Source organism: Schizophyllum commune (genome assembly GCF_000143185.2).
Source record: "Schizophyllum commune H4-8 unplaced genomic scaffold SCHCOscaffold_3, whole genome shotgun sequence".
Lineage (NCBI taxonomy): Eukaryota > Fungi > Basidiomycota > Agaricomycetes > Agaricales > Schizophyllaceae > Schizophyllum > Schizophyllum commune.
The window spans coordinates 2,969,818-2,992,249 of record NW_026089540.1 but is presented as its reverse complement, the minus strand read 5'-3'; the positions used below and the strand labels follow the sequence as shown (position 1 = coordinate 2,992,249).

General features: G+C 55.6%; 10 protein-coding genes across 10 annotated transcripts; 3 read left to right on the top strand and 7 right to left on the bottom strand.

Annotated features, from left to right (window-relative positions):
* Positions 1–10: 10 nt before the first annotated feature.
* On the bottom strand, positions 11–4,379 carry SCHCODRAFT_02616602 (potassium/sodium eff). The gene is made up of 17 exons (XM_050344767.1): positions 3,885–4,379; positions 3,726–3,831; positions 3,503–3,674; positions 3,382–3,448; positions 3,187–3,326; positions 3,035–3,138; positions 2,666–2,982; positions 2,414–2,615; positions 2,055–2,361; positions 1,696–2,003; positions 1,462–1,643; positions 1,247–1,409; positions 995–1,187; positions 782–943; positions 572–728; positions 411–521; positions 11–360 (listed from the first exon to the last, which is right to left on the bottom strand). The coding sequence occupies exons 1-17, from the start codon at positions 4,171–4,173 to the stop codon at positions 158–160; spliced, it is 3,183 nt and encodes a 1,060-aa protein (XP_050201852.1). The 5' UTR covers positions 4,174–4,379; the 3' UTR covers positions 11–157.
* Positions 4,380–5,341: 962 nt separating this feature from the next.
* Positions 5,342–6,336, top strand: SCHCODRAFT_02745934 (uncharacterized protein). The gene is made up of 2 exons (XM_050347195.1): positions 5,342–5,700; positions 5,756–6,336. The coding sequence occupies exons 1-2, from the start codon at positions 5,460–5,462 to the stop codon at positions 6,100–6,102; spliced, it is 588 nt and encodes a 195-aa protein (XP_050201851.1). The 5' UTR covers positions 5,342–5,459; the 3' UTR covers positions 6,103–6,336.
* A 111-nt stretch (positions 6,337–6,447) lies between these two features.
* SCHCODRAFT_02493709 (uncharacterized protein) lies at positions 6,448–7,831 on the top strand (the record flags this gene model as incomplete). Its single annotated transcript, XM_003034595.2, has 2 exons — positions 6,448–6,908; positions 6,958–7,831. 2 exons carry the CDS (start codon positions 6,448–6,450, stop codon positions 7,829–7,831), a joined length of 1,335 nt encoding a protein of 444 aa, XP_003034641.1.
* Positions 7,832–8,185: 354 nt separating this feature from the next.
* Positions 8,186–10,878, top strand: SCHCODRAFT_02616590 (cytochrome P450). The gene is made up of 17 exons (XM_050344766.1): positions 8,186–8,313; positions 8,371–8,483; positions 8,534–8,568; positions 8,631–8,690; positions 8,749–8,889; positions 8,955–9,099; positions 9,163–9,344; positions 9,402–9,531; positions 9,582–9,616; positions 9,669–9,782; positions 9,828–9,865; positions 9,916–9,949; positions 10,000–10,135; positions 10,199–10,285; positions 10,339–10,510; positions 10,565–10,801; positions 10,862–10,878. The coding sequence occupies exons 1-16, from the start codon at positions 8,207–8,209 to the stop codon at positions 10,602–10,604; spliced, it is 1,569 nt and encodes a 522-aa protein (XP_050201850.1). The 5' UTR covers positions 8,186–8,206; the 3' UTR covers positions 10,605–10,801; positions 10,862–10,878.
* On the bottom strand, positions 10,657–11,570 carry SCHCODRAFT_02685957 (flavoprotein; the record flags this gene model as incomplete). The annotated part of the gene is made up of 5 exons (XM_003033997.1): positions 10,657–10,763; positions 10,843–11,014; positions 11,062–11,190; positions 11,250–11,363; positions 11,433–11,570. The coding sequence occupies 5 exons, from the start codon at positions 11,568–11,570 to the stop codon at positions 10,657–10,659; spliced, it is 660 nt and encodes a 219-aa protein (XP_003034043.1).
* An 81-nt stretch (positions 11,571–11,651) lies between these two features.
* Positions 11,652–13,299, bottom strand: SCHCODRAFT_02533896 (uncharacterized protein). The gene is made up of 4 exons (XM_050343565.1): positions 13,184–13,299; positions 12,893–13,130; positions 12,108–12,841; positions 11,652–12,056 (listed from the first exon to the last, which is right to left on the bottom strand). Exons 1-4 carry the CDS (start codon positions 13,206–13,208, stop codon positions 11,773–11,775), a joined length of 1,281 nt encoding a protein of 426 aa, XP_050201849.1. The 5' UTR covers positions 13,209–13,299; the 3' UTR covers positions 11,652–11,772.
* Positions 13,300–13,499: 200 nt separating this feature from the next.
* Positions 13,500–17,014, bottom strand: SCHCODRAFT_02616582 (glycoside hydrolase family 15 protein). The gene is made up of 22 exons (XM_003033996.2): positions 16,874–17,014; positions 16,774–16,820; positions 16,568–16,718; positions 16,474–16,508; positions 16,345–16,421; positions 15,919–16,293; positions 15,463–15,866; positions 15,324–15,406; positions 15,070–15,265; positions 14,976–15,018; positions 14,895–14,926; positions 14,837–14,844; positions 14,752–14,782; positions 14,664–14,703; positions 14,605–14,613; positions 14,521–14,548; positions 14,263–14,459; positions 14,141–14,212; positions 14,008–14,090; positions 13,885–13,957; positions 13,738–13,829; positions 13,500–13,687 (listed from the first exon to the last, which is right to left on the bottom strand). The coding sequence occupies exons 1-22, from the start codon at positions 16,948–16,950 to the stop codon at positions 13,624–13,626; spliced, it is 2,217 nt and encodes a 738-aa protein (XP_003034042.1). The 5' UTR covers positions 16,951–17,014; the 3' UTR covers positions 13,500–13,623.
* Positions 17,015–17,501: 487 nt separating this feature from the next.
* On the bottom strand, positions 17,502–18,699 carry SCHCODRAFT_02616575 (kinase-like protein). Its single transcript, XM_003033995.2, has one exon. The coding sequence runs from the start codon at positions 18,657–18,659 to the stop codon at positions 17,745–17,747; it is 915 nt and encodes a 304-aa protein (XP_003034041.2). The 5' UTR covers positions 18,660–18,699; the 3' UTR covers positions 17,502–17,744.
* Positions 18,700–18,812: 113 nt separating this feature from the next.
* On the bottom strand, positions 18,813–20,303 carry SCHCODRAFT_02533890 (uncharacterized protein). The gene is made up of 7 exons (XM_003033994.2): positions 20,293–20,303; positions 20,140–20,245; positions 19,834–20,085; positions 19,489–19,779; positions 19,398–19,436; positions 19,059–19,349; positions 18,813–19,003 (listed from the first exon to the last, which is right to left on the bottom strand). Exons 2-7 carry the CDS (start codon positions 20,155–20,157, stop codon positions 18,842–18,844), a joined length of 1,053 nt encoding a protein of 350 aa, XP_003034040.2. The 5' UTR covers positions 20,158–20,245; positions 20,293–20,303; the 3' UTR covers positions 18,813–18,841.
* A 28-nt stretch (positions 20,304–20,331) lies between these two features.
* SCHCODRAFT_02570476 (Nucleotidyltransferase) lies at positions 20,332–22,076 on the bottom strand. Its single transcript, XM_050343831.1, has 6 exons — positions 21,958–22,076; positions 21,786–21,907; positions 21,674–21,736; positions 21,551–21,627; positions 20,981–21,502; positions 20,332–20,930 (listed from the first exon to the last, which is right to left on the bottom strand). The coding sequence occupies exons 1-6, from the start codon at positions 22,067–22,069 to the stop codon at positions 20,480–20,482; spliced, it is 1,347 nt and encodes a 448-aa protein (XP_050201848.1). The 5' UTR covers positions 22,070–22,076; the 3' UTR covers positions 20,332–20,479.
* Positions 22,077–22,432: the final 356 nt, after the last annotated feature.

The window sequence follows — 22,432 nt, the reverse complement described above, 5'->3', positions numbered from 1 at the left end:
TAATGAAAGTGGACAAACAATGCCGCCCTTATAACCGGTCGTCAATGCATTCAAGGTGTGCGAGAGCTACTAGAATACATGTAGAACAATCCTCTCGTAGCGTAAGCTTGCATGTAACAATCGTGCATTCTAGTAAGGTCCATCTAAGGGGTCACCCCTAGGCCTTTTCGTTCGACTCCTCCGTCAGTACCGCCTTCGTCCGCGGTACATACACCCATCGGCTCAACAATACCCTCCTCGCCATCTTCCAAAGCTCGCAAGACGCCACAAACACCAAGGACATGCCAATGACGATTCCCCACTCCCAACCGATGGCAGTCTGGTAGAAGACATGGCTATTGAAACCGGGAACATAGATCGCTGAGGGGAAGCGTCAGAACGGAGAGGAGAAAACAGAGACGTAGACATACGAAGAACGACGGTAGCCATGCCAATGACAACGGAGCCCAAGAGCACCTTGTTAGCCCACCAGTCCTTCCAGAAAGCGCGGCCGGGCGTAAGCGCGAACATGGAGCGGTCGACTGCAAAGGCGTCAGTGAAGAAATGGATGTCAACGTATAGATGAACTTACATGACTTCAGCTCGAGCGCGTACAGCAAGATCTCGAAGATCAGGGTGGCGAAGACTGTCGACCGACCCCGGAACACGAGATGGCACTCGTCCGACTCGGCGTGGTTGCATTGCGAGCCAAGCTCGCCGTTACCACGACCATATACAACAATCACGAACTATACAAGTAGTCAGATAAACATAGCGAATATCTGTGGCGAAGTGAACTCACGCTAGCCAAGCACGTCGCACCCATGACGATACCGTACACGACGGTGTCGATGATGATGGGCCAGGTGAATACACCTTGCTTCATCGGGTGAGGTGGTCGCTTCATCAAGTCTGGGTAAGCGGCCTCGAGACCCAAACCGAAGGCAGGCGGAGAGCTGGTAAGCTACATAGTGGTCAGCTTTTCGACTATCTTTGGCGACGACAAGTGACTCACCATGTTCACCCAAAGAACGCCCAACGGACTAAGAGGGAACACGCTCATATCATCGCGATCGATGAACACCAAGCCGACGATCAACAACACGACCTCCGCCACGTTCGTCGTGAGGAGATGCAAGATGAAGCGCTGGATGTTGGTGAAGATACGTCGGCCTTCGCTGACGGCGGCGCGAATGGAGTCGAAGTTGCTGGAGGGAATATGTCAGTACTTGATCCCTTACCTCACAAGGCTGTTCAGTCGACTCACTCGTCCGTCAAGACCAAATCCGAAGCGTCCTTCGCAACATCGGAGCCCGCCATGCCCATAGCAATACCGACGGGAGCCAGCTTGAGACTGGGGCTGTCGTTGACACCGTCGCCAGTCATTGCGGCATGCTTGCCTCGTCGCTTGGCTGCCAAAATCATGCGGACTGAGGAGGGGTCAGTGCTCTCACTCAACATGGAGGAATACATGCTGCCCACCCTTCGTCTCGGGCGCGCACCGCGCGATGACGAGCGGCAGTTCAGGGAGCGCGTCGATCTCCTCGTCGCTCAAGCGGTCGAACTCCGTCGCAGTCATAACCATGTTCTTGGGGACATCCCTGGGTACGATCTCGACCATCTCCGCAATAGCTCGCGCCGTAGTGATATGGTCGCCGGTAAGCCTGTAACAACCAGTCAGCACAGCCGATGTCACAAGAAGGGCAGTCAACGCACATATGAACGACAATCCCCGCGTCCTTGCATGCCCTCACCGCACCCAGCGTCTCCGGCCTTGGCGGGTCGAAGATGCCCGCGAGCGCCAGGAAAGTGCAGTGCTGCTCGGTGTCTTCACGACTGATGCCCTCGACGGCGGTCTTCTCGATATAGCGATGGGCAAGCGCGATGACACGCAGGCCCTCAGAGGCAAGCTCCTCCGCCTTTGCGAGGAAGACACTACGGATCGCTTCTGTGAGAGGCGCCGTCTTCGTCGGCTCATCTGGGTTCGGAACATAGGCGACGCAGGACTCGAGAACGCGTTCGACCTTATCAAGGATCAGCACAAGCTACGAATACTCGTATCAGGTACCACTCACCGCTCCCTTCAACATCACCACCGCGTACTTGTCCTGCTCCCGGTCGTAGTAGATCGTCGACATCTTCTTAACCGAGCTCGAGAACGGGAACTCCAGCTTCAAGGTGAAGCGCTTAGCTGCGCGCGTCTCCTCGTCGTCCGCGCGGTCAAAGTGCACCTTCTCGTCCTGCATGTCAGAGTCGACAGGCTTGTCCTGACCAGCGACCAAGGAGGGCTGACCCATGCGCAGCTTCGTGGCGAAGACCTGCAACGAAACCTCGGTTGGGTCGCCCGTGGACTTCCACTCGCCGCGAAGGTTCTTGTGGACGCTGAGGGCATGGTTAGCACTTCGCTCAATGTCAGAGGAAAAGGAGGGCTTACGTGGCGACATTGCACAGCGCTGCGACACGGACGGCTTGCGCGAGGGCCTCGTCTACATTCTTCGGGTCGACGATGTCCCCGTTGGGAGCACCCTTGTAAACGTCGCCCACGGGCTCAATTGCGTTCGACCCCGCATCCGCGTAGTACGTCTGCGCCTTGTGCGGGTCTGCTGCTAGCCAGAACGACCGCACCGACATCTGGCCTGCATTCACGTCAGTGAATCATCACATTCGACTGAACAATATCACTCACCCAACGTCAACGTCCCCGTCTTGTCACTGCAGATATCCGTCACGCCGCCCAAGTTCTCCAGCGCCGATAGTTTGCGCACAATCACATTCTCCTCCGCCATGTGCCGCGTGCCGACCGCCATGGTGAGCGTCAGCACCGCGACGAGCGACTCCGGGATGATGGCGATGGCAGTGGCGATAGCGTAGAGGATGACCTCGTTCGTAACATTCCAGCGAGCGACGGAGAAGACGATGATGGCGAGGATGATGGCGCAGCCGAAGAGGACGTAGGCGAGCTTGGAGAGCTTGATCTGAAGGGGCGTGCCGCTCCGAAGGCCGCTGAAGAGGAAGTGAGCATGAGGTGAGGTGAGGGGCACGGATGAAAGCTCACAGGAACTCGAGGACGCTGTTCTTGAGGCGGCTGGCGTGAGGATGGGATGATGAGCTTGTATCCGTGCGCGGCTTCTTGTTCATGGCCTCTGCGATGCGGCCAATCTGCTTCGTCGTCAGCTAGGCTTTCGCTGGTGGGAACTTGCAACGCACCTGAGTGTTCATTCCGGTCCCGATGACCACGCCAGTGCCGCGGCCCTTCGTGACAACTGTCGAGGAGTAGCAGAGGTTGGTGCGGTCGCCAATTGGCATTTCCAGAGCGTGGTCGTCAAGTGGCTCGATGGTCTTTGCAACTGAACAAGGATCCTCAGCACGATCGTGGTGACCATGAACTCAGGGCTGACGTACCTGGTACAGACTCGCCGGTCAGCAGCTGCTCGGAGACCTCCAAGTTTGAGACATATAACATGCGCAGCTGATGGGGTTTCTTAACTACTACAAGACTTGGTGAAGGACATCTGGAACGCACATCGGCAGGAACCACATCCCCATCCTTGATCATGACAAGGTCTCCGGGGACGACATTCTTCGCGGGAATTGCCGTACTTTCGCCATTGCGGATGACAAGAGCAGTGGGTGAGGAGAGCTGGCGGAGCGAGTCCATCGTCTTCTCCGCCCTGTATTCCTGGAAGAATCCTACGCTACGGACATCAGCATTCTGCGCAGATCCATGGCCATGTATGAAGACGTACGTGGTATTGAGGACAATGACAGCAGCAATGACGGCGCCTTCGACGAAGTCTTGGACGCCGAAGCTCAGTGCAAGTGCGGCAAGGAGGACGATGGTGAGTGCGTTAGCTAAGGCGGATGTTAACGAACTGGGCGCGTGGAGGATAGAAGTAATCACGCACCGACTTGCCCAATGAGTACCCTCCAAGCTGATACCCCATCCTTTCCCTTCAACAGGTTCTCCCCGTGCCGCTCTAATCGCCGGGTTGACTCGTTCTTCGAGAGGCCATCTTCCGCGTTGGTGCCGAGGTCAGAAAGGATCTGCTCGACCGTTTGGGTGTGCGCGTACGACGCGACGCTGGTGAAGTCGGGGTTCTGGGGATCGACGGTGACGGTGTAGCTGGTGTCCGTCCTGCTGTTCAGCTTCAAGTTGCCCGACGAGTGTCGTCGGAGTATGGCTGGGAGTCCCATCTTTGGGAGAGTGTGTGCAGATGTGATGTGAAGTTGGTACGCGTGCGTAGTCGATATTCAATCGCGTGCAATGCTCAATCGTGACAGTCGTGTCGTGTCGGTCGTTGAGCGTTGTAGATTGGATGGCGTCGGAAGGCTTCACGAGCGCGCGATGGGGGCCGTGGACGGGAATCCCACTGTTATATACGCGAAGGCGTCCAAGACCTGCGTCTTGGCATTAGGCAATCTCAGGACGCAGGGGGTTCATGGGGTGCGTCGCGGGAATACCAAGACCTTGAGCGCTCCGATCCAGACTGCAGGCGGAAACATTATCAGTAGATCGTACTATCCTTCTGGGCGTTCGGGGAGGGCGCACCTGCGGCGTATGAGGGATGCACTGGATGGGACGTCAGCTACAGAAGATGGAGGCCGTCATAGCGTACCTGCTGGTATCCCATATGCAGGCCATCGAAGAGGAGGAAGCCCTGTAGATGAACCCTAAGTATAGCACGCAATGTCCAGGTCGTGTCGACCCAAGACATAGCCAAGAACCGAACTCCAACTACTGCTTTCATGCGCCCCCTACGCCAAGCTTTGTACCGGTTTGGCATCGTTATCCGGGCATTGCCAAGCGGGGCATAGGGTTGCAGGAACCCGAGAAAGCGCCCCTGCATCTCGGCATAGGTCTGAATCTCGGAGCTCGACGTTGACTTGCACCGCCTCCAGCGGCGGATGTGCTCCTCGGGGACGGAATTGCTGCCAGCCCGGGGTGTCTAGGGCCTGTTGCCGAATCTGTCCGGAAAGAACGAGGAACAGGGACCTCCTCATGACCAGTTTGGTCAATGGCCAGTACGCATCGGCAAGTGGGTAGAATTCTGCCAAGCCGCCGCAGAGCAACCTGTTGACGTCTGAATCGCGACTACCTTGGGCTCGCTCCCAATTCTCGAAGGTTCTCGCATTTGTAGAGGAGATAAGGCAGTTTATTGCGGATTTTCGAGTCGCGTGAGGCTGGATCTTCTGTCGATAAGGGCGAAGTACTGCCAGGATCGCGATGGCGAAAGACAAGTCGAACTTCCACTCGAGAAGGAGATGACGTAATCAAGGCAGATCGGTGACCCGGTCCGAGTCACGCGCGATCACGCCGCGCCTTTGTTGACAAGACGCGTCACGATTTAGTTCCGTTCACGCGTCTTGACCTCCTCCATCACCAAAGCGTCCCCACCAAACCCTCGAATCGGCCTCGGATAGTTTCCCGTGCTTTCTTTATTGCAGACCCTGCAGAGCCGTACCGGGAATCTTTCCTCGACATGTCAAACCCAGCGAACACTACTCATGCCGCCTACGATCAAGGATTGGGGCGTGCAGCCTCGCCTGCGGACTCAATAGGCACCAAATATGCGGAGGATCAGACCACTTACTCGGAGGATGAAATGGACAGTGAGACCTTTGAGCGAAGAGTCATGCAGCAAATTCGTCTCGACCAACCACGACCCCAGGAGGAGGCTATACGGTCTCCTCTGATCCCCAGACCACCAGAGATCAAAGAATGTGCGTGTCACGTCCTCTTCTTTCCGATTTCACTTACTTACCCTCCACATGACAGTTCATTTGCAACAGAACTACAACGCCCTCTCGCAGCGCGTACAAAAACTCCAAGACGACGCCGTCTTTGAACGAATACTCCTTCGCGGTCCCCGCTTCGCGCTCGACTCTGTCGAAGTGCAGCCCACATCCGACGACATAGACACCCTGATGCGCAACATGATGGTTACGCCCGATACCAGCGAGCGCCAGCGCATGACCAGGGGACCATGGAGCGAGAACAGCACGTTGAATCCTTCACAACAAGCCAACCAGGTTCTAGACCACAAATTCTCGTTCACGAGCGGCGGGACCGCATCGACGATGAAGAGAATTCCTACGAAGGGGAAGGGGAAGGCTCGGCAATAACATCGCGCACCTCGAAGGCATGCGTTCGTGGCGATCGTATGTTGAACCTGTTTGCGCGTTATTCCGGATGCTTTACGGACTTATTCGCTTGGATTACTGTACTTTAATGTATCTCTACGGATCGAGGATACTCTCCTATCCTGTTGTATCATGCCCTACTCTCCCCAAAGCGTTTGCAGACGCCACACCCCTCCCGCGTCTGCCTGCTGAAAAATCAGCGGGGATATCGACGGCCCGATCAGTCCGATTTGCCTCCGCATCAACGCAACATCAACGGGTGCTTTCGCTACGTCTCGCTCCTTGTTCTTGACTTCCATATCCCGTTTTCTGAGAGGGGCTCGTGCTATGGATCACTCCCCGAAGAAGCGAAAACGCACAGCGAGTTCAGACGATACTGAGAAACGGGCCTCGTCCTCGAAAATGCGCCTGGAAGACGTGGGCTCCGACGACAGCGAAGGCGCCGAGTACTTCATGCCAAACGATCATTTGACCCGGTCCCCCTCCGCTCGACCCCCGAGAAGGGACGAGACCTACTACCTTGAGGATGGGAGCTGCATCGTCCTTGTTGATAATGTTTTGTTCAACGTCTGTGCTAAGAGTGCTGTCGCCTTCATCCTAGCTAATGAGACGATCATCTTGCAGGTTCACAGGTCAATCTTGTCGAAGGATGGTTCGTTGTTTGCCACAATGCTGAGCCTGCCGCAAGGCCAAGTTGTCGTCGAAGGCTGTTCCGATGAGCATCCGATCGTGCTCATGGACGACGCAGCCCAGGAGTTTCGGCACTTCTTGAGAGCGCTGTATGCATTGTGAGTTTTCTGTCTTGGTCCTCCAAGCATACCCTGACAACTTCCTCAGACCCCACGAGCTGGGCGAAATTACCTCCGACGTTAATGTACTCATCGACATCGCCCGCATATCCAACAAGTACGCCTTCAAGTCCCTCGAGACATGGGCCTTGGACGCCACCCATGACTATGTCACCCGCAAGCCCTCCCCCATCCTCTCCTCCCTTCCCGCGCCCAACAAGTACCGCCTCACCACCGCCGATGTCGTTGTCGATTCCGATTCCGAGGAGGGCGACACAGAAGCTGACGCGGAAAACGCGCGCAGCACTGCGCTGCTGTCCCGCCTCATCCGCACGGCACACATGTGTCAGCACGACAGGCTACTGGAGAGCATGATCGCCCTCATGAAGCCGCTCATGGTCGGCTCGCTACAGTACGCGCACCTCGCGATGCGCCTCGCAGACGAGCTCGACATCCGCGCGCTCCGCGGCTGCGCCTACCTCGAGGTCATGCACAAGACGCCGCTCGTGCCCCTGCCCATGACCCCTGCCACCACCCGACCCCCGCTCCCCCTCGCGCCCACGCAGCGCTTGCGCTTGCTCGCCGGCTACTACCGCCTGACGCGGACGTGGGAGACGCTCCGAGGTGCGGCGCCGCACTTCGACCATGCCTCGGCGTGCGGCGCGACGTGGCACCAGCCCGGGTGCACGCAGAGCTTCAACGAGTTCTGGCGCGAGAAGACGCGCGGGGACGGCGTGCTCGCGCTGGGCATGGCGGATGTCATCGGGCGGCTGAAGCAGATTCAGCGTGACTTCGACCGGTGGGGGACGGCGGCGTACATGCACCACGACTGTAGGATGGCGGCGCGGAGGAGCATCGTGGACGCGGTGAAGAAGGTGGAGGAGGCGTTGCCAGACTACTTCTCGGATGGGTTCATGGATTGAGGGACAGTGAAGCTGGGCGTGCAAAGTGAGCGCGTTGCCATCTAAATAGCCGTGAAGCCTCAATGCTTGTGTCCTTCAGGCTGCTACTTCTCGGGCTCGACAGGCGAGGGCTAACTCCTTGGATAGATAACTATCTGTACTATAGGTCTCTGAATGCGTTTGAGCGAACCATGGCCAGAAGCGCACTACCTCCGTCAAGTGATGTCAGACTTATCAAGATAGGGTGGAAGTGTCCTGGTGACATGCCAACTGTACAGACTAGATTCGATCGCCCTTCAGAGTGGAGGATTTGTGGCACTCCGGGTGAGGACAAACGTCCCTGACTAGCACATACGTAACATTCATCCCTTTTGTCCTCCACCCTCAATCTAACACATGCCCACCGACATCGGCAGCGTCCTGGCCTTGCTCGGCTCGGCAGTCATCGTCGTCTACGTCGTCCAGCGCGTCGTAGATGGCTGGATGGTCAGCAAGTCAGTCGGGTGAGTACCTCATCTCGACTGTACCTACGTTCCCTGGGCTGAAGGCCTTCTTTACAGCGACAACGCGGGACCACGCACACTTACAAGTGTGTCGAGCATTCTCGCCCATATCCTTCCACCGATGCCATTCATCCCGGGCATCAATCATGAGTTCGTCGAGAAGTTCACGCGTACGAGGCATACTCATCAGGGTGGCACGGGCTCTGACAATGACTACCAGTCTTCGAGAAATATGACCGCGACGTCCTTACATGGGTAAGCGCTCTTGATTTTCCACTGAAGTGGCAAAATGGCTTCATAATGTTCGCCTTCATAAGGTAGCCTACTGGCCTCGCGGACGTGCCACCATCGACATCGCCAATGCCGAGATGATCAAGGTGAAGAGCAGTTTTAATTCCTTGCAACCCCTCTAATCCCCTACGTTGACCTCCCAAGGTAGCCTCCTTGTCCAAGGCGCGATACCCCAAGGACCTCGAGCTTTACTCCTTTCTCAAGTTTTTCGGTAACAATATCGTCGCCTCCGAATTCGACGAGTGGAAATTCTATCGTCGGATCGCTGCACCGGCGTTTTCGGACGTGAGTGGGGATCGTCGCGCTTAAAGCGCCACCACGGGGTTCGCGGGGCGCTGACGCGTTCGTAGCGTAATAATGCCCTGGTGTGGGACGAGGCTCTACATGCGATGGAAAGCCTCATCGTAGACGTCTGGAGGAATGGGAACGAAGTGCATGTGAGCGATGTGCAAGACATAGCGTTATCGAGTGCGCTCTTCGTGTTCTGTGGCGCGGGCAAGTATCCGATTACTTGAGTTGTGTCTCCGAAGACTAAGCGCTGACGATGCCTCGCGATAGCCTTCGGTCGTAGCATATCCTGGACAGAAAGCGAGGTGATTCCGCCCGGCCACAAGATGTCCTTCAAGGCAGCCGTGGTGTGCGCTAGTACGAACATGCCACTGTATTTCTCGACACCCAGCTGGGTTCCTGGATTCAGTGAGAACTTGCGCAGAGCTCGGGTTGCTTTCGACGAGCTTGAGGTGCGTATAATGTTCCATGCGCGTCGGGCTAGCGCATTTATGTGGTCAAATGGGCAGAAATACATCTCTGAGATGGTCGAGGAGCGAAGATACCCAAGCAATAAGGAGGGGCGGTACGATCTACTGACTCGGTTTTTGCAAGACAATGATAAGGATGCAAGTGCGATGGACTTCCGAGGCATCCTATGTACGTGCAGGCGCCATCGAGTCTGAGCATCACCTCATACTTCACCCCAGCGAATGTCTTTGTTTTCCTCGTGGCTGGTCATGAGGCAAATTAGAGTTCTTGTCTTTCGCTTCGACGCTTAACGTCATGTTTTACAGACTGTAGCGCACAGTATTTGTTTTGCTCTGGCTCTTTTAGCGTTGCACCCAGAAGAGCAAGACAAGCTATACGAGCATGTCAGCAGTTTATATCCGAAGGATGGGCGTCACCCCGTAAGGTTACGAGTCATCGTACTTCGTACTAGCTAACGATTTTAGACATACGACGATATGAACAAGTTTACGCGAACCATGGCGTAAATATCTATATCACGCATGCCAACCTGTTTCTAACTTAGCTCGTTAGAGTATTCAACGAGACGCTACGAATGTTCCCACCGGTAAGTACGTCCGGTACTTATTCCGTCGCATATAACAGTCGTCTTCGCAGGCCGTATCTGTCCCAAAGATCAGCGCACAAGACCAGGTTGTGACCGGCACCCAACTGTCGGATGGGTCAAAGATTAGTATACCCTGTCCGGTCGGCACCGCTGTCACCTTTTCTATCACCGGATTGCACTACAATCGTACGTATTTCACACACTCGTACTGACAGATGGGTGTGCGCCGTGCTGACAAACGATCAAAAGCACGTTACTGGGACTCTCCGCACGAATTCAAACCTGATCGCTTCCTGGGAGAATGGCCGAAGGATGCGTTCGCGCCATTCACGCTCGGTGCGCCGCATTGTCTGCGCTATTCTGTTAGTCATTCGAAAACTAACCTCTAGGACCTCGGGCGTGCATCGGGCGCAAGTTCGCCGAGACGGAAGGTGTTGCAATACTTTCCCTTCTTATCTCGAGGTACAAGGTTGAGATAATGGAGGAGCCCCAGTTTGCGGGAGAGAGCATAAGGCAAAGACGGGAGCGCGTCTTGAGGACGAAGGGGGGCGTGACCCTAACGTGCGTATTTCTTTACCTAGTTCAATGATTCAATTATACTGAAGCAATGGTCAGGCCCATCGGTGTCCCGTTGACATTTCGGCGCAGAGACTAAGAATGTCCTCTGCGGAACTTCAGTCAACGTATCATAACAAGAAAAATGACAATCAAGCTTGCGACTGTTGGGTGACGCCTCCGACATCCTTCAGGCCAAGTCCAAACCGGTCCACTACAATCTGCACAATCTCCAGCCACTCTGTCATTGCGCCCATACCTGGAGTCGATGGGTCAGCTTCCACTTTCAAGCATTATGTCCGCTTTCTTGTGGCTATACAGAAAAGAAAATAACTGACCAACATCCCCGCACGCCAGCGTCTTGCCTATTGGCCCCACCACCTCGTACCCAACCACCTCGCCCACGATGCGCAGGTGCTCTGCCGTCAGAGGATGCTCGTACATCAGCGTGTTCATTGCGGGAAAGACATATGTAGGTGTTGTTGGCGAGAGCGCGCGGAGGAGAGAGGTCTTCGGATTGTTTGAGCCAGGAAGTGCGAACAGCAAGACATACTCACTGCAAGATTGTCGCAAGCGCCGTACGCAATCTTCGACAGAGTGTTCGCGGAACATGGCGCGACGAGCACGATGTCTGCCCAACGGCGGAGCTCAATATGCAGAATAGGGTCGCCAATGGTGTAGCCTCCCTATGCGCGCCGTCAAAGTACAGCCCAGTGACGTGGATACACGCAGGGCATTAGCTCACTCTCCACTCGTCCGCATCGGTCCAGACCCTGCTTCCAGCCTTTGTGATATCTTCCGTCGAGTAGAAGGCGAGCGAAGGCCTGGTGGCCACTACTTCCACTTTGACGTGATCATACTACATGAGGGGGCCGCATCGAGCAGATTTGAGTAGGATACAGGAGGATGAATAGTCTGGGATGCTCGCCTTCAATATTTGCTTCACAATCAGAGGCGCTTTCACGGACGCAACACTGCCTGTGGTGATGAGTAAGACGTGGGTGAAGCCCTCTTGGCGTTCATCCTGGGCTACAAAAGCTGCACTGGCCGAGGACTTGTTGGGCATAATTACTTCCGCTGCTGGCGAAATAGACAGGCTTGCGGAGCGAGGGCAACGAGAGACAAGCGCCACAAATATAAACTGAGCGTGACATTATATCGCCCTCAATCACACGCTTCGTGACTTTGATTGGCATTGTCCGAACCAGATACAGCCATAGTTCTGCCTGCCTTTCCACACGCCTGATGTAAGCTATGCGTACTCAAAGCTATACTCGCCCGGCACCTCCCTCATCAGCCTCAAGATCCTCCGACCAACCCCCTAGTACTCGTGGAATCTCATTCACGTCGGTGATGCCGTTTGCTTCCTCGAAGTCGGTTATTCCCGTGCCATGCTCGCGCAACGCAGTCTGCCTCATCGGGCCCCAGATAGAGGGGTTATTCGCTACTTTGCGCAAGCCCCAGAGCCCGATCAGGTGAGAGTATCTCTCGTAGTCAGCTTCAGGAGTTATAGGGAACCAAGCGACACCGTAAGGCCGCCAGTAAAGGTCAACTAGAGGTTGTTCATGAGCCAACATCCAGCGTATGAAGAGAATATACATACAGCCGGGATACACGCATTGAAGCGTCGGGCAGCGCTTGCTGAGCCTGTTGCAAACGTTCTCCATCTCGTCCAGGTCCGCAATAGTGGGCAGCCTCGCAGTGCCCGATGTCCCAGGAACCTTGACAGCGTGCAGGTTCCTCATGAGCGCAACGTGGATCTCGAGCGCATCGAAGAAGCGCCTGCGCTGGGCAGTGGTGTGCGGGCGGGCGGTCTCGATCTCCAGTTCTTGAAGCTCGCGCGATGCATACCGCGCTATGGGGGCGATGATGTCGCTTTTGAGACGCTCGGATGTAACCTTGAGGCTGAGTATGGGGACGCCAGCGAGCTGTTGGAAGTTGCGGAGCTCCAGCGCGCGTTTGTTGTGGTCGGAGGTGACGGTGAGCTCGACTCTGACGGGTGAGGTGCCAGGAAGCACATAGGGCGCAAGACTCAGCGGGATGACAGCACGAAAGAGGCGTGTGAAGTTGATCTTGCGGTTGATGTCGGGTAAGCCCCCTTGATCTATAAGATGCAGCTCGAGTATGTTGTCGGCGTTGGCCTCCAAAAAGGGAATTGCAGACTCAATTTCAGTGACGCCGCATCGTGTCAGCTTCGGAAAGGTGTGAGGGCCCATAACGGCGGGCAGATAGGGGGCACCGGTCAGATTGAGCTCGACAATGTTGTCCATCATCTTGATGACCTTGGAACAAAGGAGCAGAAAGAAAGGAGAACACGAGTCGCCGCCGGTGGGGTTGCTGGGATTGCGTCAGCTCACACAGCTTCAGGATACGTACGAATTCACTCACAGCTCTAGTGTGGCAACCCAGCGCGCGAGATGAGGTTGCTTGTCGAGTTGGATCATAAACTCTTGAGTGCGTTCGTAACCCGTAGTCTTGGGAGCCTCGTATAGAACACGCCTGCCCGCATCGTAGAAGTGGCTGGAGCAGCGACAGACAGCGAAGATATCACCAGTCGTAAGATAGCGTAGGATGTTTTGCATTATGTCTTGAGAGAGTCGCAGGATAGGACACGAGGCCTTGAGCGCTACACGAAGTTGTTCGTGAACCCGGCTTACGGCGAGTGGCAACTACACATACCTTCAACACGATCGTTCGCAGTCATGTCTTCTTCACCTAGAATGCCGAGGATTCAGGAATGGGGCTTCCTTAACAGCGGCAGGGGAGTCTTTGTGGGATGAGGTGGTCGCAGGTCGGGAACAAGAGGCACGGTGCAAAGACCTTAACTCGCGGAGTTATATACTGGGCTTGCCGGAAGTTGCCGGTGGCTGTGGGACACAAACAATGGGCCTCGATCCGCATGGTCAATGGCCATGATGAATGGTTCTAGGGAAACAAACAGACCTTCGGCTCAAGCATTACAAGATACTGGAGCTGTTTCCCCGCCTTCAAGTTGAACGGGACACGTTAGAAGGTAAGCTTGCTGTATTTATACAAGATCGTCTACGTCTACGAGAATTATTCTACTTCTACTTTCGTCCCTTGCCATTAGCGTCCATGCGCGCGCTTCAAGACCGAGCTCAATCGCTCAAGCGTTGGAGGTTGCGCGACAGGTTATACGCCGCCGAGATGAGAGTGACGTGTCTGCAAAGACATCAGCGCTGCATCCACTCCGACAGCCAAGCGACACGTACGTGAAGCCCTGCACAGCGTTGCCGAGGCCCTCGCCGGCCTCCGAGATCTCTTCCGTGCACAAGCCGACGTGGTTAAGGTAGAGCAGGAAGTCCTTTGCGCGCTCGCGTCAGCAGCATAATCAAGCCGAACATCATGTCAGTTCGTACCTCGAACATGCTGACGGCCTTCCTTAGCATCGCCTTGTCGTACTCGCCTGCACGAGCGAGCGCTTCGACACACCTGGAAGTAGTTAGCAACTGGCACCAGAAGGTTTGTTCGAGCGCACGTACCAAAGCGTGCACAAGCAGAAAGTGCCTTCCTCGCCACCGACACCATCGTCCGCCTTCTTGACGTCGTACCGGTAAACAAGGTTCTACACTTCGTCAGCACCAATATATCATCCGCACACCATCTTCGACTCACATTCGACGTCAAGCCACCCCTCTCCGGCGTCTTCAAGATTTGCTTGAGCGTGCTGAGGAAGCGCGGGTCCGACTACAATGCGTCAGCATTCTGCCCCCTGCTCCCCGCCAAAGCTCACTTACACCATGCAGGAAGAACACCAGCGGCATGATCAGCACCGCCGAGTCCATCACATCGTTCTTCTCGTAGCTCTGCCCGAACGCCTTGAGGTCCGTGTTCCACGCCTTCTGCATAATCTCCTCGTAGATCGCGTCCCGCGCCGCGTACCACTTCTCGCGCTGCGGGCAGGGGAAGGAGCGCTTTTCGGCGAGGCGAATTCCTGGAATTAGGGAAGACGGTAAGACAGCGAATGGGTAGGGGTAGGCAGGGGACGAGCGTACCTCGGTCGATGGCAACCCATAGCATGATCTGGCGCGCGCGGCTAGGGTCAGCAGCGCCTTTCATTGGGTGGGGGGAAGAAGTACCTTGGAATACTAGGCAAAGAGTCAGCAACAGCGACTCCATGGACGTGCCGCAGACTCACCGTGAAGTTCCGCTTCTGATTCCGGACTTCCCAGATCGACCTGAAGCCTAAATGAGAACCGTCAGGATGGAACACAGTTGCCACTCACAAGTCAGGCTGTTGCCATATTGACACGACGTCTGCGAGTGGATATCGTCAGCCAACAGCGCTCCATTCTTCGACAGTACACATACAGTCCACCCTGTCGCGATGTTAGCCACGACACACCTCATCGAGAACAGGGTCACTCACAGATCGCGAACAAGCACCCAGTCATCGTATGACTATCCTCCCGTCAGCCTTTGTTTCAGACTTTCCACCACAACCACGTACCAATGGCTTCCCGAACTTCTGACCCAGGTAGATACAGTCCATCCTGCAAGCCCATCAGCACGATCCTCGCGTCTTCCGCCCACCCTACACTCACAGCTCGCCATAGATATCCAACTGGACGTGGTCAGCCGCGCCGTTGCCAATGCGTACAGGCTTCGAGCCCTTGTGACCGTCAAGGTGGTTGAGCTCTTCCTCCTCGAGATCCTTTGAACCGTGGATGGTGTACATGATTTGGATGCTGCCGTCTGGGTTCTTGTCGCGAAGGCGCTCAAAGATGAACTCCATGTAAGCTGGGAGGGGCGGCAATAAGGGACGGCGATCTACAGGTGGGTGGTGCATATGGCGTACCGTTGGCCTCATGGGTGTAGCCCAACCGGATGAGCGCGTAGAGGATGAAGGACGAATCACGAATCCACGAGAAGCGGTAATCCCTGCGAAGGGATCAGTACACGTTCTGGGCCAACTCCCTATCGGAGGTTGGACTCACCAGTTCCGCGTACCACCGATGTACTCCGGCAACGAGAACGTCGGGCTCGCGATGACCGCGCCCGTCGGCTCGAAAATCAGCAGCTTCAGCGCGAGCGCGCTCCGGTGCACTGCCTCCTTCCACAACCCGTCGTACTTGGACTTGCGCACCCAGTCGTTCCAGTATTTGTTGGTTGCCTTCAACAGCGCCGCAATGAGCTCCGCGGTTAGGTAAGGGTCATCCACGGGTCGCGTTCGTCCGTGACCCAAGGAGGAGACGGGGACCAGGGCCGGCGGTGTGGCTATGTCGGCAGATGACTGGGCGCTGATGCTGTTCTGGGTGTTCTCCGGGACGTCGCCGTCGATCTGGATCTTGGCGTCTTTCGCAGCTTTGGAGAGTAGGGAGGGTGACGGGGCGCGGCTTTGCTACAGAAATAGGTGAGTATTCAGCCGGGTACGAGGAAGGGACAAGAAGCACCATAGGGGTCTGGGAGTAGAAGAACGCCGGGTACTCGCTGGGTGGCGAGCGCAACACGAACGTGACGCACTGCCCAGCGTCGAGGTTGAGGTCCGCAGACGCCGCAAGGCCCTTATGGCCCTTCGTAGTGAGGTCGAGCGACTCCAGGCGGATGACCGGAGGATTGACGGCCTCCATCGTACTCTCCACGACATAACGCAGATCAAGGTTCATGCCGTCCTCGGACTTGAACATCGCCTTCATGTGGCGGAAGCGCGAGGAAACGAAGGCGTATGGGCTCGAGTCGTCCTCGATGATTTCCATAGTGTGCTTCGAGCGCGCGTAGTTGAAAGCCGGGGCGCATTGCATGGTCATGGGCATTTGACCACGGATGACCTAGGGTAAAGGTGTAAGCACCGAATATTCAGAGGCTATCGAGGGGCATACCTCGACACGCCGAATGAGCCATGGGAGGAGCGGTTTCTTCGATCCGGACTCCGTAGTCGGTACACGGGGAAGGAAGTCTGTCGAAGGATCAACATCATCAACTCCCTTCCAGGTTGACTCTCGACGAACCCGTGACGCTCGCGACACCGTGTTCGTTCATGAACCTGTGCTCGTGGCCATGGTCAGACCGCTTCTCCGCCGCCGAGAATCACAGCGCACGCACTTGGTCTGCAATACATTCGAGCTCGGCAGGTAGTTCTGCTTCGTCGTGAATGGTACAGTGGGTGTGATCGAGAAGTGCCCGCCCTTGTCCTTATCCACAATGCGCGCGAAAATGGAGGGGGAGTCGAAGTTGGGCACGCAATAGCTTTCGACTGGTGTCCGTTTCGTGAGCGCGTCGTTGAGTGCTCGATCCAGCCTAGCACTCACCAGAGCCGTCGATGCTGATGAGCGCCGCGGTCCTCAAGTTCCCAATTCTGCGGGGATGGACATCAGAAAAGTCTCCGCGACGCCGTACGCGCGTACTCACAGAGCATGGTCAGAGATGGGTATGTAGTCGCGGTCGGGGCTCGGGTGCAGGACGTTCATCCTATGGTAGGCGCTCATGAATGAGACAATTGGCGGGATAAGACGCTTTTGCAGGCGAAGGGAGAGGGAAAGCCTAGACGACAACGACAGCTGACTAACAGCGCGGCGGCACAGGAGCATAACGGTGAGAGCTCATTTGACTGGCAGATTCGAATGACATCAAGTCTCGCGGACGAAGGTGCCGGTCCGTCCGCGAGCACGTGGTCGTGACGCATTTTGTGGCGCTGTACGGACTTCATCGTTTCCGGCCGTTGTTCTCTTAGCCAAAACCCACCATCGTACACGTACGATGAACATCACCGTGGCTCTCTTCCGCTGTAATGTCCTCTCACCTACTTCATACGGCTCTTCCAATCCCTATGCTTGAGCTGAGCCGGCGGGCATGCCGGTACGGCACCTACACCACGCCGAAAACTCCCTCCTTCGAGTGAATTCTCGGGACCCATTATCGATATCACCCTCGCCAATAGGAGGATCGTGCGCCCGATGTCAGCAGCAGCTACAAATTAGCCTTGCTGACTTGCCTCAGCAACACCCATCAGTCCTTCCGGTCTCAGGACGGTCAGCAGCGCGAGCGAGACAATAGTCACGCGTTTGCGACTGTATTCAGCAGCAATCTATTGGGGAAGGCGCGACAGGATCTCCTTGTACGTATAGCGTCAAGCTCGGTGTATACGGAAGAGTACGCAGATGGAAGTGCCGATTGTTGTTCAACAGCGAGCAGGCTTCCGTGGCCGACATCCTTGTGCTCGTACAACAGCGGGGGACAGGACTTTGAACTGTCTATCATGTTTTTGTCACTCCCGTGCAGACTAATCGACGTCTGGTGGGGTCCCTGATATCTCAAAGAGCTCGAACTCGCGCCGAGCATCGTCTTCATAACCTCCAGATAACACCTTCCAACCAAATTCCCTCCACGCATCCATCGCCGGGCTCTTTCGAGTGAGCCAGATCCACTTCATCGCCTCCCAGTATAGAGGCCGCCATCCCGATTGTTCCCAATCCAAGAGCGCCACAATCTCCACATCCTCCGGGCCCTCGCCATGGACGCGCACCAGCACGTTGTTCATGTTGATGTCGCCGTGCGTGAAGACGATAGGGTGATCGTCACGCATCTCGCGCCTCTTCTCTGCGACGCGGGCGGCCGTCTTGGCGGACTCCCGTGCGAAGATGTCGAACAGCGATATGTGCCAGTCGTTGAACGATGCCTGACTAGGGAATGGACCTAGGGCAACCTGAGACCAGGTGACCGCAAGATCTGTGAAGGGACCGCCAGAAGCGGAACCAATCCATCCAGCGGACGGGAGGGATGGCGAAAGAGGTTGCGGGATAGCTCGCAAGGCTTCCACGTAGCCGGCTACGGTGCACATGACATGCGCGTGCTGTTCGCTCGACAGATTCCTCCAAACGCGCAGAAGCCGTTCGCCCTCGATGTACTCCATGACTAGGTAGCCCTCTTCGTCAGTTTCCCAGTAGTCAATGAAACGAGGAACGGGAATTGGGATGGACAATCTTTGTCGGCTGAGAAATTGCATTGCATCGGCCTCGGGTCGAAGCCTGTACGCTTTCCGGCGCTTCAGCACGGTCCCTGCAGTGAGGCGATGAACGCTGAGTGAAAGCCTCGGATAGCGCGATTCTCCCCTGCGAAGTAAGTATGGGACGAACAACCGACGAATTCGGTCGAACAGAGGACTGAGAAGCCAACGCAAAAATGTGAGCCTCAACATTCGCCACGAGATGCGGGATGGCAGTTCTGGTCAAGAAGCGAGACGCGTGCCACACTTCACGTGGGTTTCGAATTGTCGATGACCAGGTCCGCAACACGAGGATCGTTGTACGCATTTAAGTAAAGCACGATGGCATACGTATCAAGACCATGTCCCTTCCTCAAAAAGGCGCGAACAAAATCCTATTTGAACTTGTGAATGACCGGAGGTATCAGGAGGGCCTTAGGAGGAACGCTCTCGACGAATGCGCGCAAACGACCCATTGCTTCATCCGCCGTCAGGCGTCCCGCAGGGTCGTCGCTGGCCATACTATCGAGCAAGGTCTCGACAGGCTCAAAAGTGGACTGCGACAAGCTATGTCAGTATCAGAATCGCAGAGTTGTAGAATTGAGAGCGTACGTCAAATTCACCGAAGGACGAAGCTAGCTGCCAAACATCGAGCTTGAACGGGTCGTACGGCTCGCCCGTCAGCATTTCTGGGATGCCCGGACGCGCGTACTCCGAGACGTTTGACAACGAGCCAGTGCACGGGATGCCTGTGCAAACACGCTCGCTTGCCGGGCAGTCGTCGGTAAAGTGGACTGCGACCTCAAAGTCGATGAGATATACTCGCGGCTTGGATATCGATACCACGCCATCCTTCAGGGATTCTGGGAAAAACTGTACCAAGAAATTGTTCTTGAAAGCGTCCTAAACAGGGCATGAGGTGCGGTTGCGATGCGATGAATGAAGACTGACTCTATGCGCAACTCCCTGGCTGTGGATATAAGCCAGACCCTGGTAAGCACCGTAAGTGGGTGAGGTTTCCTCGCTGAAATCGATTGCTCGCCTCAAGAGCTTGTAAAACCATATCCAATATATCGCCAACGGAGCTTTGGGCCCAGGATGAATAGACCTGTTCAAGATTCTGGGAGACGAGAGGGAAGACTCCAAGAGTAAATCTTCTTATGTCTATCTCTCGCAGGAGAGGAAGTGTATGATTGTCGGCGAGAAGGACGCTCGGGGCAGTAGCTAAGCCACGCCAAATGCGAAGCTGCTCACGCCCATCGTCCCCGATGGCCATGACACGCAGCATTACATCGAACCCCTCCGGGGAGCGTGCGGCTCGGCTGAGACCGTTCTACGCCGTCGTCAACACAGACTGGGTTTGTACCGGACGACGATGATTACTCACAAATAGCAACACTTCTCTCAAAGCATCAATTGTACCTACAGGACCTTCTTTGCCGCGCATGGGCGTGACGAATAAGTATCCGTTGGGGGACACCGTAGCACCGTCCGTTGACTGCTGAAGCCAGCCCCAGTCCGCCTTGGTCCATAGGCAGTAGCCTAGGGCACGCAAACCCGTTTCGCTGAGTTGATTCCAGTGTGCGTCCTCGTCCTGTAGCTTGTCGGGAACACGCCATGCGTCCAATGATCTGGGCAACTTTGCTGTGTGAGCGCGCCTAAACTTAACACCATTCGCGAGAAGCCAACGTACCTTGTCTAGTCCAGCCATACTGTATCAACTGTCGTCGGAACGGCTACGATACTACACGCAGGTGTCTCTGCAACTATGGAAGACGAAAGTCACAATCTAAGCATCACTGTCAAAAGTCAACTGTACGGTCACCTGACGCTCAGATCAACGCACCTTCTACAGTTCCCGAATGCGATCGATAATCCGTACGGAGGGACACGGACGGATTGGAACCGGTATGGGACTCGAGTCGAGCGTTGGTAGAGAGCAAGTAACGCAGAACAGCCTGTATTATCCTGACAAGCCCGATAAAGTAAATAGTAGGGTACCCATGCATGCGGGATCAGTCTGGATACCCCCCCTACAGCGCCTGACCCTTCTTCCTCCCTCTCCCCTTTGCCCAACCCGGCGGCTTTTCCACGTACGAGAAGTTCCGCTTCGAGGGCTCCACATATTCCATGCCTAGTTCGCGCATAATGGCCTCCTCCGTCTCTGCGCGAAGAAGGCGCCAAAACCCGGAGTCGAGGTCCTTGAGTTGGCGTCCCGGAAAACGAACATGCTTGAGCGGCGCGTTGGGGTTGGGTAGGATGGCGGGCAAAAATGGTATATCGGAAGAGGGAGGGCTGAAGGAGGTCGAAGCAGTGGAGTCGCCCTCTATGTTGTATGAACTCTCTGTTTGTAACCACTTCCAGAGCCCGTATTCGTTCAGGTGCAGCTCCATCTTCTCGGCTTTTGTACGGAGATGCAAGTTAAAGTCCTTGTCGCCCGTCAGCGCGATGAGTGCTGCGCCTTTGGATTTCATGGGCGCGAAGCTAGGGAACTATCAGCCGAGCGAGTTGCGATAAGTTCCGCTTCCACGTACCTGAGATCCAAGCGCCTCAGCGCCCCCGTACCAGGCACTTTCACCATTCCCTGCCACTTGCGAGGCACGTTCATGAAGTTCTCCCCAAGCAACCCTGCACCCTCCAATGCCGGAATCACCTCCTTCCGCAAGGACGAGTTGTCCGACGGTGAGTCGTGCTCATTGAATGGTACTCGCCGCCTCCCGTTGATTGTATGAATCACCTTGCGGAAGTGCGCCTCGATTGCCGGGACGGGTACATGCGTATGCAGTGGGTGTAGCAGGAGAACGTCTACTTCGGACGAGACAATCGCGCCGCGGCGGTAGCTGCCGACGAGGATGCACTCGAACTGGGATGGGATAACGTCCTGGATAGCGCGAAGGATGGACTCGGCTTCGTCTCGTTTGACACCGCACTTCATGTCTTCGTAGTACTTGACGCCAAATTGTTCGACGGGACGGAGAGTGTTGAAGTATTCGGGCCGGTGCAGGTCAGCAATGGACATGCAGCCAGCCTCCACAAGGGCGCGAGACCGGACACGGCTGGGGTAGACTGAGTAAAGCGATAGATTGCGACAAAGTGAGACGCACCCAATCCCTTGAACCTGCCTCAACTCTTTGCGCGCCTGAGCGTCAAGCGCTCGCTTGTCCAGCTCATCCCTGTCAGCCTGAGTCGTGTGAGACGATGATCAAGTACAGTAGGGGCAAACGCACCGCATTCTTCTCCTGCAAGAATTCGGCTATGCGTCGAGTAATGCCAGGTCCTATTCCTTCGATCTACTACTCGTCAACTGCAACCTAGGTTACGAGGATACGTCGTACTCACATTGCTAACCTCCCTTGAGCTACGTATGGGGAAGGGGACCTGCTCTATAATCCTCACAGCGAGACCGAGGGCGCGCGCCTTGAACTGGTTCTTGTCCTCCTTCTGCTCTTCCTCCTCCGCGTCTGCTGCCATGTTCAGCGCACTCGCCAGGTCAGTTTCGGCATGCACGTACTCTTCTTCAGCATGTCAGCAATGGGCTGGTTCGTCGCATTGCTTGCGACATAGCGCCTTTGCAGCAGGCGAAAGCAGGTGCGCCCGCGGTGTCGGGCCGAGAGAAGAGACATCCATTTGTCACGCTTCGCGTGACAAACGCGTATGGTCACTGTTTCCCCGTTCTGATGGGATCCAGCATACGAGGCACCGATACTCAACTTCTCATGCTCAGATACTGTAATAGTATTCACTAACAAGCACCGGTAATTCGACGACTCGGGCTCCTCTAGATTGTAGCACAACAAATGTATGCGAAGATAAGAGAACTTGCGGAGGATTACGGTATTGCCGATTAGTGACGGTGTCTGGAGCAGTGAACAGGGAGCTCAACCTTCTGGACGACGCCACTGAGAATGAATAATAGTAGAGGAATGGTGAGCGAAAGCATTGGTGGCTGATGCGTTCGTGAGTAAGATAGAAGTTTACCCTTATTT